General features: G+C 41.4%; 1 protein-coding gene across 3 annotated transcripts; it reads left to right on the top strand.

The window, feature by feature from the left end:
• The first annotated feature begins 30 nt into the window (after window positions 1-30).
• On the top strand, window positions 31-11,409 carry cracr2ab (calcium release activated channel regulator 2Ab). Of its 3 annotated transcripts, none has more exons than XM_085137258.1 (17): window positions 31-331; window positions 1,034-1,407; window positions 2,325-2,436; window positions 3,085-3,274; window positions 4,148-4,294; window positions 5,742-5,832; window positions 6,660-6,755; window positions 7,031-7,218; window positions 7,321-7,392; window positions 7,705-7,753; window positions 7,840-7,922; window positions 8,245-8,803; window positions 8,893-9,025; window positions 9,483-9,564; window positions 10,300-10,414; window positions 10,599-10,858; window positions 10,953-11,409. In XM_085137258.1, exons 2-17 carry the CDS (start codon window positions 1,252-1,254, stop codon window positions 11,038-11,040), a joined length of 2,421 nt encoding a protein of 806 aa, XP_084993384.1. In that variant the 5' UTR covers window positions 31-331; window positions 1,034-1,251; the 3' UTR covers window positions 11,041-11,409. The 3 variants fall into 3 exon arrangements, with proteins under 3 accessions (XP_084993384.1, XP_084993385.1, XP_084993386.1); XM_085137259.1 differs by having other exon boundaries at window positions 31-1,407; window positions 10,599-10,700; window positions 10,782-10,858; XM_085137260.1 differs by having other exon boundaries at window positions 31-1,407; window positions 8,152-8,803; window positions 10,599-10,700; window positions 10,782-10,858.
• Window positions 11,410-11,464: the final 55 nt, after the last annotated feature.

The raw sequence follows: 11,464 nt of genomic DNA, 5'->3' as shown, positions 1-11,464 counted from the left end.
CCAAGTAACCTCCAAAAACACAATAACACTCCTCCCGCTGACAGCCTTCATTATGCTGCTGTCTTAATTACACACTACATAAACATGTTGCACACATGTAGCCTGCATAGAGTAAGCTCACTCTGCAGCCCCATCTCAGTGTGAGAGCAGCGGGTGGACCCAGGCTGAAAAGCCTCAGGCTGCCTCCTCATGACATCACATGGTTGCAGAATGACTTGTCTAACACTCGTCTGTGAGGCAAGACTTCCTAAACACAGTGCGGTCACAGCTCTGTTAATACTGAGAGCGGATACAAAAGGTTTCAGTTTGTTGTGCTCGTCATTTGTAGAAGGTAAGAGCTTTCCTTCCATTTCTGACTTATTTAAAGAAAAAAGGGACAAATGCAAACCTGTGGCAACTTGTAGATACAAGAGCTGAGGAAAAAAAGAATTCGCCAAGAGTTTTGTATATGTTGCAGAGGAAGGCCCAGAAATTTACTTACATTGCTTAAGTGTCTTTTAACTAGCCTGTATTATAGGGGATTTGCCTGAGCTTACGAAGTAGGTGTCAGTGCTGCTTAGTAGTATGTACTCACTTAGTTTGTAGCCAAGTTAAAATTTGCACTAATTAAACAGCCTTCAGGAAAAATCCAAATTCAAGACTTGACAATCCAACACCTGCCTCTGATATTTCACTTTCAGCAGTGTTTGCTGCAGATTTAGAATTCCTGACAGGGTAAACTGCGCTCCAGCTCGGATCAGTGCAAACAAGACAGCACTTCAAAACAAAGGCGCGAGGAAAACACATAGGGGGACACGTGAATTCATCTGCTGCTTGCAGCAGTCTTGCAGGCATTATGCCGTCATGTGTTCTGTATGGTGGAGTATTAAGACAATCCTTTACTGTGTATTTACATACCTTTGTCAGTGGCTTACTAGAAAAGGGAAGTGCAGTTTAGCTGTAGTGCTCTGCTACTTGTGTAACCACCTTAGTTTTCTTAAACTTGCCTTCACGTAATTTTTTAATTGAGTACAGTTTTTTGCCTGTCTTACAGGAACCTGCAACCAGGTTTAAGTCTGTCTGTAAGCCACCAAGTTATCAGTGATCTCATCATCTGGTGCTACTTCCTGCCTCTGTTGTCATGGTGACTCTAGGAGGCCCAGAGGACTGAATATAGGGCTAATGAAGAAAACTTCAAAGTACACGCAACCTACCACCCAACAGTGTCCATGAAAAAATAAATATATAACGATAAGAGAGACACAGCGAAGCATGGAGGAGGAGGAGGACGGGGTGAATGGCTTTGGACGGAGCCCAGAAAGGAGGGGCTCTGACTGGGGCCGCATTGCCCTGCTGGACAAGACCAAGGAGTTCTTCCAGACCTGTGATGTGGAGGGAAAAGGCTTCATCACTCGCACTGATATGAGGGTTAGAGATGGAGGCTTTGTGTGTTTCTGTGGACTTTACACACTTCTGTAAAGTCTGCAGGCATTTGACAATTTCACATTATTAAGGCAGATATATATAAGACATTTTAAATGGTAGTTAATGAATCAAGGATTAATCATTCAGTGTATATACTGTCAGAAATTAAGCCTTAACAAATCCATCTATTAATATCATTACTGTAAACATTTTCCACCAGTTAGGTTAATAATTGTGGCAGCCCAATATGAATATTTATTTCCTTTGAAAAACAGGGAGGGGTCAGTTTTTCCTCGACACTCTTACTATTTCAGCGGTTTTTAAAAATCTGTGGAGGACCTGTGAGTGCATTAAGCCGCTGCTAAGAAGAACAACAGTTCGAAAGGACACGCTTTTACCTGTGGAACAATTTAGTGTCCTGCAGGGCTTTAATAACAGTGAGCACTGAGCAGGGAACACTCAGTGTCACTTTTTCAGTTCATATTACCGTCGCTAAAGAACTCGGAGCACTCAAACAGCCTGAGAAGTGTTGGAGCAGCACGGCTGATGGAAATGTTTATGAATATAATGCCACTCTCTTAGCGCACAGGCTGCAGTGAAGAGCACAGGCAGGAACAATGCATGCAAGCCTCTTTTTAAAGGTCTGACCATTAGTGAGCTGTGCTCTCAGCTAATTAGGGCAGCTCTTGTGGGTTTGTGTTGACGTTTTTTTTTTTTTTTTTAATAAAACACTCTTACATTTAAAAAAAAGTAAAAAAGTAGCAGATTTGAGGTGCGAACTTATCATGTGACATTTATTTATTGTGTCTTAAAAGTAGCTTGCAGTGGTTTTACAGTGAGTGTGTTTCATTTTGAAGTGGAGTTCAGCTCACCACAGGGGTATTTTAAAGTCCTTTTTGTTTATGTGTTTCTCCTGGCAGAGGCTCCACAGAGAGCTGCCTCTGTCCGCAGAGGAGCTGGAAGACGTGTTTGACTCTCTGGATACAGACCACACAGGTTACCTCACACTGGAGGCATTCACCTCTGGATTCAGTAGGTTTTCTGCCATCAAAGGCTCTTTGCTTGGATCACACATATCACACTTGTTACTCCAAATAGCTTTCTCTATGTCAAACCTGAAATAGAAGACATTACTATAGCATCAAGTTGAGTTCAAGTTGATTTTGAATACTTAAAGGTATCTTGTAGTTCTGCAAACACAAAAAAACAGAGCGGCTTCAAGTGCAAAATACAATAATAAGGAATAGTTTGTAAAAATGCAGGAAGGGCTGATTTGTGACAAAAGTAAAAGGGGAAGTTTACAAGATGATATATGCTGTAACGTATGGTTTGGAAATGGTGATACTAAAGCAAAGACAGGAAGTAGAGCTGGAGTGTTAAGGTGTTCATCAGGAGTGACCAGATGTAGGCAGGATTAGAAATGAGTACATCAGAGGGACAGCTCAGGTAGAGCGGTTTGGAGAGGCAAGGATAGGCTGGTAGGAGACTAGAGAAAGGATGTGAAGATAGAGCTGCCAGACAATAATGAAAAGTAGAAGACCACAGAGAAGATTTGTGGATTTAGTGATGTAGCGATCATTTCCCTAAAATAATGGGAGCGGCTAAGAGAAAAAGATGTGGGAAATCATGAAAAGCTTTTGAATTTATCTTTCAAGCTCAAAAGCTGTGGGTGTGTTTCAGGTCAGTTCTTGCATGGCCGAAGGATCTCTGTGACTGATGACCAAAATCAGGCCGCTGGCCCAGTCTTCAGGGCTAAGGAAGCCCTTTATCAGAGCCAATGGGAAGCCAAGCTGTCAGGAGTTGAGAATGAGGAGGAGAGGCACTTCTGCATGCTGCTGGAAAGCCTGGGAGCCAGTAATGTATTTGAAGAGTGAGTTTAATCACAACAAAACCTTATGTGCATTATTGTTTTTTGTGATTGATTGATTGATATGTTTATTGATTAGCATTCAAATATCTCAGTGAAGACAGAACAAAGATTTACCACAAAGCAAGAAAGCATGAGACAAGGCTAATCAAAAGGTATTGGCTGAAGCATTTGCTTATTACGCCAACCCTTTTAACAAAAGATCTTTTAGCATGCAGCTCCTGTACACAGGGCTCGAAGCAAATAATAAAATTCAATTCAATTCAATTTCATTTATATAGCGCCAAATCACAACAAATGTCGCCTCAAGGCGCTTCATAGATACAGAGAGAAAAGCCCAACAATCATATGACCCCCTATGAGCAAGCACTTTGGCGACAGTGGGAAGGAAAAACTCCCTTTTAACAGGAAGAAACCTCTGGCAGAACCCGGCTCAGGGAGAGGCGGCCATCTGCTGCGACCGGTTGGGGTGAGAGAAGGCAAACAAAGCAAAAACAAAACAAACAAACAAGAAAAAACACCACCACCTTAGTAAGTAACTACATCAAAGCAAAAGAATCAAGTGGTTTTCTGTTTTTTTTTTTTGTTTTTTTTTTTTTTGCTCTTTTCATTCTTGATATATATATTTTTCTAATACTCTATTTTTAAACATATTTTAAACAAGGAAAATGAACTACACCTTTTTAAATCACTGTCATAACTATTCCACAGGTTAACTCCTCTAACAGAAACACATCTCTGCTTTATATTTGTCCTTATCTTGTTTTTTTTAAAAAACAAGATAAGGTTTTTTGTCATGATCCATTCTTGACAAACCTGTGAGCTAAGTTGAGTTTTGTCTCTCCCTCTTTATCTTCTTCTCCTCTCTTTCTCCAGTCCAGACGAGGTGCGCAGCCTTTGGATCCAGCTCAGACGTGATGAGCCTCACCTCTTGTCCAATTTTGAGGAATTTCTGGCCAGGGTCACCCACCAAATCAAGGAAGCTCATCAGGAAAAGAAGGAAATGGAGAGCGCCCTCCAGAGGTAGTAGGGCAGAAAACACATACACAAGGGGCAAGGGAAAAGGGGCTTTTCATGGTGTTCTACCCATTCACAAGGTTTTTAGTCACTATGAGTGTGGAAGAAATATTGGACATGAGGTTCAATATAGGGAAGGAAAGAGAAAGAAATACAGCATTGTGCAACAGTCTCGAGCCGCCCCTAATTTCTTTATATAAAAACAGGTCGCCTGTTTTCTGTTTGGATTGCTCATATGATGATTGTGGGCAGCGTTGTCCTGCTTTTATGCTTCATGCTAAAAAACGTGTGTGTGTGTTTACAGTGTGCTTGGGATCACTGTCATATTGAGAAATTTAGCTCTTGCCAACCAGATACTAGCCATATGATGTTGATGGTGGATCAAATTCTGTACTTTTCTGAGTCCATAATTCAGTCAGACTCTCACTTTTGTTTGTACCTCTGTCTGACCTCCTCAGAAGAGGATTTGAACCAGAAATTTCAAATCTGGATTCATCACTTCATAAGACATACATCAACCTTTCCTCCCTGTTTCTTTTCCTTAAGAATGTCTTCTTGACAGCCACTCTTCCACTGCAATCATTTCTGACAAGGCTTCTGTGAAGAGTACATGGATCAAATGAAGGGCCAGATGCATCTCTCAGACGTTGTGCGATGTCTTTACTGACTTACTGACTTGACTTTAAGATACTATTCATCTTCTTTTGTCCTCCACTTGTCCTCATATTTTAACGACACTGCATACCATCTCAAGAGATGCCAGATTTTTGGCAAGACTATAAGTAAGGAAATGCATATGCTATATACAATGTTTTATTTATTTACTTTGTTTTAACCAACACTTTATGGACCAAAAACCACCATATAGCCAATATGCTTGTTATGCATTAGCCCCTAAATAATAAGTGGCATAAGGGTGGGATTGTGTTTACATTGTGGACGCCAGCCAGAGTCTGCTGCATGGGATTTACCTGTAATTCTCTATATAACAACATCTTTATCCATGTCAAATGACCACTAATCTAGATCCACACTCTGACTGCCTTCTAGTGGTGTGGAAACACATTAATGATATGATTGAGTGAACACAAAGCAAAGGGGGATTTTTTTTGCACTGTATATTAATGTATTTACTCCACTGATATGCAGAATGACATACTTGATGATTATAGTCTTTTGTCTTTGTAAACGCAACGTGAGCATCAGTGGGATGTAGGCTTACTCGTGGTACTGCGTGGCACCGTGTTACAGCTTGTTATTCTTCTAAATGTAACTAATTGGCTGCTGGGGTCTTAACAATCATCACAGGGATTGTACTTACCAGTAGTCTGAAAATGTGTTTGCATGTCAAGTGCTCACAGTGTAGACAGCAATGTTGTTCTGTTTTTAGATATTACATGTACCACCTTGTGTCTTTCATCGATAAATAGTTTACCTTAACGTGTCATTTCAGGAAGGCAGCAACACATGACAGTGAGATCCGCTATTTATATGAAGAGATGGAGGCACAGATCAAAAATGAGAAAGAACGGCTGCTGCTAAAGGTAAAAGAGCTCAGACATGAAGAAAATCTGACAAAGAAGCATCTCCTTGGCAACCGAAGAAGTAAAAAAAAGTTTCAGAAATACAAAGCAAGATGTTTAAAGTCATGTATGCTGGACTGCACTGTACAGAAGTGCACTCTCTGACACAAGATGACTAACTTCAAATTTAAATAACTTTCTGTGTGCTCATTTTAAATCTGAATTCAACACAGCTGGGATAGGCTCCAGCACCCCCACGACCCTGAAAAGGATAAGCGAAAGCGAATGGATGGAACACAAGTAAAAAGGAAAAAAAGCAGATCCTTACGGAAGCTGATAGTCTTCCACACTCAATCACTAGACGGTTATTTCAGTAAAGTGGAAGACCACTTTCTGCATTATCATAAATGCTGGGTCTTTCAAAGAGAGAGAACAAGCAGTAGTAATGATGTAAGCGTAGTTTTGCTTAAGGATTATATCGTATTGACAGCAGTGTTTTTACCATCCATCCATCCATTCGCTTCCGCTTATCCTTTTTCAGGGTCGCGGGGGGCGCTGGAGCCTATCCCAGCTGTCATAGGGCGAGAGGCGGGGTACACCCTGGACAGGTCGCCAGTCTGTCGCAGGGCTAACACATAGGGACAGACAACCATTCACACCTAGTGACAATTTGGATTAATCAATTAACCTATCCCCACAAGCTGCATGTCTTTGGACGGTGGGAGGAAGCCGGAGTACCCGGAGGGAACCCACGCAAACACGGGTTTTTAGTGTTTTTACCTTTCGAGCTAATTTTGTGCACTTTCTTTAAACCGCAAGTTGAACCTTTTCTTCTTCTGCTCCTGCAGGACTCTGAGCGGCTTCAGTTGCGCAGCCAGGACCTGGAGCACCAGCTTCTTACGAAGGAGAGAGATTTGGAGCAGCTTTTCCAGAAGCAGAAACGGGTAAGTTAATATGGACAACGCATCCCGAAGAAATTCTGCGGTCATGTTTAATAAGAAACATCCACCATTGTAACAGCATGACAAAAAAAAATTTAAGCTCTCTGCAAAAGCATTTGTTATGTGTAACTATTGAATAGTGGGCTTGTGGCATTACATCTGTCGTGTAGAGAGGATTTACACCAAACCTCACTGTTTTGTTCCCTGTGTAGATATCCCCTAAGTACACTTACCCAGCATTAGTGTATTATAACTCCTGTGAATATCTCCCTGTTTAGTTAGAGCACCAATGCTCTGAGCTGAGCAGTGAGAAGCAGGAGAGCCACGTAGAGAACGTCAAACTGAAAATGACCAACAATGAGTTGTCCAGAGCGCTGGAGAGCACCAGCCAGGAGCTAGTGCTGGCCCAGGAACAGCTGGCTATGCTGCAGGATCAGGCCTCCCGGCTACAACGGGAGAAAGAAATGTGCGTATAAGCATTTTTTGTATTAACTGTGTTTCCCTGCAGTGTGCAAACAGATGCCATAGAGGAGCTATTTAAAAGCAAGTTTCTTCTGTCTTGTTTCAGGGAAATGTACCGAGTAACTGAAGGACTGCAGAGGGAAAAGCAAAGTCTAAGGAAGCAGCTTGACCTCCTCAGGTATAATGAGAACACCCAGCACTTTTCAAACTTGGGTACTAGTTGGAGTTTACATCCACTGCATATGTCCAGGAGTTTTTGATGAGCCTGTATGCACACTTTTGAGCCTGTGTGGACTGGAGACAATCCAAAAGTTGTACAATCATTCATGCCAATGTTGAGTGGATATAAGTTTCTGACCACAACTATTGTTTTACTCATTTTGGCTCCTGGTTCAGTCCTAACCAAGCCAAACCCTATGAATCAAACTCCAAGGTTCAAGGATTTGCAAAGCACAAAACACTCTTTAACATCCCTTCTTTAACTTCCCAGAGAGATGAACAAGCATCTAAAGGATGAGCGAGACTTGTGCTGTGGTGTAGTAAGTAAATAGTATTTTATGTAACTGCATTAACTCGATTACAGCACTAGAATAGTTGAGTAATGCACCTTCTTTTTTTAAACAAGCCTCAAACCTCACTCAGAAAGAAGCAGAAACAGAGAGCAGGCCTCGGCAATATATTTGATGACAGCAGCCAGCCAGCAAAAAGGTGATTCATTCATCATTCAAGTACTCTTTTTAACAGAATTCATCCCTGTCAGATTGCTTCCTATGCAACAATGACAAATGTGATGTAAAAATCATGCATCAAAGGAGGAAAAACAGAGGATGTCTGATTCCTTATACTCACAAAAAATAGCCAAATTATCAACTAGAAATATTAGAAAACTCAAGTGAATTGATCCAGTAAATCCTCTGTTTCTCCTCTGTCCCCAAAGAGCCTCACTGTTGGTGGATGGGTCCTACCTATCTCTGGAGGCCTTGCCTATAGAGCACCTTCAAATCGTTTTTGTTGCTTCCTCCTCCTGTAGTGAAGATGACACCACCACTGCCACCCCTGCTCCCTCCACCACAGCTGCTAGCAGCCCTGTGTGCCAACAAAGACCTTCAGCGAATAGGAACTCTGGCTTAGCCAACGGTCACATCAGCCCCGCTCTGCCTAAAGTGCATGACGTGAAGACAAAGGCCAAAAGGCTGTCCACCAAAATAGCCACCAGCAAGAGGGTGTTGGGGAGAAGCAGAGACAAATCAAAGAAAGTCGAAATTGATAAGAAGGTGGCAGAAGAGGAGGAGGTGTTAGATGCTCCGCCGGACGGGTGGCCCCTCCGCAGAGTCATCTCCATAGAAGAGGACCACCTGCCCCACCTGCTCCAAGGAGGACCTCAGCCCTTACTGCACCAGCTCAGCGAGGAGGAAGACGAGAGGGATGAGGAGGAAGAAGACGACAGAAGGAGCGGCCTCAGTGCTTCCCCACGTTACATCTCAGTGTCAAAAGAAGCTCCTCCTGCAAGGAAATCCTACTTTACTCAGTCGAAGAAGACCCCACCTGTATCTCCAAGAGGACAGCCTGTGGGAAAGGAGACCTCACAGGTGTGTTTACGGCTCCCCACTTTTATATATGCTTTTATATAAGTTATTGGAGAGGTAATGAAACTGTCTTTCTAATTGCTCGCCTACAGAAGGCGAATGAACTATTTGCCCCAGACCGCCTGTTTAAAGTGGTCCTGGTTGGAAATTCCAGCGTTGGGAAAACATCCCTGCTGCGCTCCTTCTGTGAGGGCCGTTTCCACCCTTCCACAACTGCTACTGTGGGTAAGAAGAAAGGCAGTCATATTTTATTGATGTTTCAGGGCCCGTTTTAAACAGATCTGAAGGGCATGTGTGCGAGTGTGGCTGTGGATGCCTTTCCTGAATACCGGGGGGCGATTTAGCATCACATGAAAGGGCTTGTGAAGTCACACTGCCTGTCTAAGAGCCCTGGCACTCATTGTACTACAGATTATGTCACTTTGGATGAATTTTCCTTGCTTTCATCTTTTCCAATCCTCCTTTTATGCCTTGTTGTCAACACCTTTCTCACCCCTTTTTCTGCTGGAATGAAGCACAGGCTTCATTCCAGATCCCCCTACTGGCCATTTATATCATTGCTCCTCCGTAGTGAAAACGAGAAGTAAAATCAAGCCTAAATTAAATGTGAGAAGTGTGTCCTTATATTATGTTCGATTATGTATTATATGTTATTATATGTTGTTGTTGTTTTTTAAATCAGGTATTGACTACAGTGTGAAGACATTAACATTGGACAATATGCAGGTAGCCATGCAGCTTTGGGACACCGCAGGCCAAGAGAGGTGAGTAACCCCTTCCTTCAGCATATTTCAGTTAACTGGTTGGATATAAACCACTAATATCTTGCAACTTGAAGCTTACCAATAAAATACTAATCAAGAATATCATATCAAAAGTCTGAATATATAGTCAGTTTATTGCAACCTTCCTCCAATCTTAGGTTTATCTGAGAGAAATTGTGAGCTTTTTTTAAACAAATTATGACTTTGCAATCTCAAAACAAAATTTCCACACTTGCAAATTCCCTTTAATTATGCTTTTACCCTGCCTCTGTATTACTTTATTTTATATTTTAATTTTTTTTATAGAATTACTCTAATATGCCCTCTTAATAAACACAATTCCTCTTGCAATACTTTATTTTACATGAATGGAAGTGTATACAGTATATACAGTTAGGTTAATAAGTTTCTGAAGACTGAAAATTAGAGATAATGTATAAAAATGTTTTTTATTGCACTTAATGCATTACTTTTGTCAAAACCTTTGAATTAAATCCAATACTATGGACTTCTTGAGTGTTTCAAGTCCTCCGTAGAAGTGAACAGAAACAAAATGACAAAAAAATGTGTCGTATTTCCAACACTTGAATGTTTTTTTCTTGAATAGTCACTATAAAACAATAACCATGTAGTATTATTGTAGCAGTATTGAGGCGGATGTACATAATGTATTCTTATACTCACATTTGAAAAATGGGCCACTGTGCTGACATTCAAATCCTGCTACTGACACAGGTACCGCAGCATAACCAAGCAGTTCTTTCGCAAGGCAGATGGTGTGGTGGTGATGTATGATGTTACAGTGGAAGAGAGCTTCAAGGCTGTGCGGCCCTGGCTCACCAATGTTCAGGTTGGACCTTTGACCCATTCAGTCCTGTGCAAGTCTTGTTTTGTTGCATGCATGGTTCAGTTCATCCAATTTTGGAATTCACATTATTAAAAGCTGAGGTTATTGCTCATAACGTTTATGCAGTTCACATCTTTGGCAAATCCTGAAATGGGAAGCTCTGGAACACTGTTCTTTATTTTCTTAGGAAGCAGCAGGAGAAGGGATCCCTATTCTCTTGCTAGGTAACAAAATGGACATGGACGAAGACAGGGAGGTGTCATTTAAAGAAGCTGAGCAACTTGTTTATGTAAATCTAATGCATTTTTGTGCAAGTATTGCCTGTTCTAGGACAACAGTGGGTCTGAATTTGTGTGCACACCCTTTTCAGGAAAACAAGGTGATGTTCTTTGAGGTCAGTGCCTACACGGGAAAGAATGTGACAGAGTCCCTGACTCACCTGGCCAGGTAAGATCAAAACAATCTGATACACAGCGCACTGGGGCTGCATTATGATTCGCAGCAGATGTCAAGCCTTTTTCCCCCCTCTTTGTTTACTCAGAGTGTTAATGGAGCAGGAGGACACGGTGAGAGATACAACAGTCATACTCAGCACTCAGCCTGTGAAGAAGAAAGCCTGCTGCAAGTGAAGACTTAAGCTAACACAAAGAAAACCTAAAACCATAGGGGGAAAAATCTTTGTACTGCTATACTCAGTTTATTGAGAGGCAGATCTTTTTTTTCTGTGGAGATTAAAATGTTTGAAGACAAAACTGAAAAGAGTAATGGACTTTAAAATCAGGAAGGCAGTAAATGCTTAAATCAATATGCGGTAGAAGTCCGTATAGTCTATGTGAACAAACCGCTGTCAAACTTCTCTACAGTAACACAAAAAGTTGTGCCATTACCTGTAAATGCTAAATCACAATTGTCTCTTTGTAGCATTTAGAATATTCCTTATTGTAATTAAATAAAATCCTTTTAGCTAAGAGAAAAATCAGAAGTATACTGTAGCCTTTTCATAACTGAATCTTTGCTTCAAGTTTGAAATGAAAGCGGGATAAATTATTTGAT

This window comes from Neolamprologus multifasciatus, chromosome 17 (genome assembly GCF_963576455.1).
Source record: "Neolamprologus multifasciatus chromosome 17, fNeoMul1.2, whole genome shotgun sequence".
In the NCBI taxonomy this organism is placed as follows: Eukaryota; Metazoa; Chordata; class Actinopteri; order Cichliformes; family Cichlidae; genus Neolamprologus; species Neolamprologus multifasciatus.
The sequence above is the reverse complement of the archived record's forward strand: the minus strand, read 5'-3'. Positions and strand labels throughout refer to the sequence as shown.

Coding starts and splice junctions, on each gene's coding strand:
- cracr2ab (XM_085137260.1), top strand. CDS start 1,252: ATGGAGGAGGAGGAGGACGGGGTGAATGGCTTTGGACGGAGCCCAGAA. Junction 2,437..3,084: donor GGCATTCACCTCTGGATTCA/GTAGGTTTTCTG, acceptor GGTGTGTTTCAG/GTCAGTTCTTGCATGGCCGA. Junction 4,295..5,741: donor ATGGAGAGCGCCCTCCAGAG/GTAGTAGGGCAG, acceptor GTGTCATTTCAG/GAAGGCAGCAACACATGACA.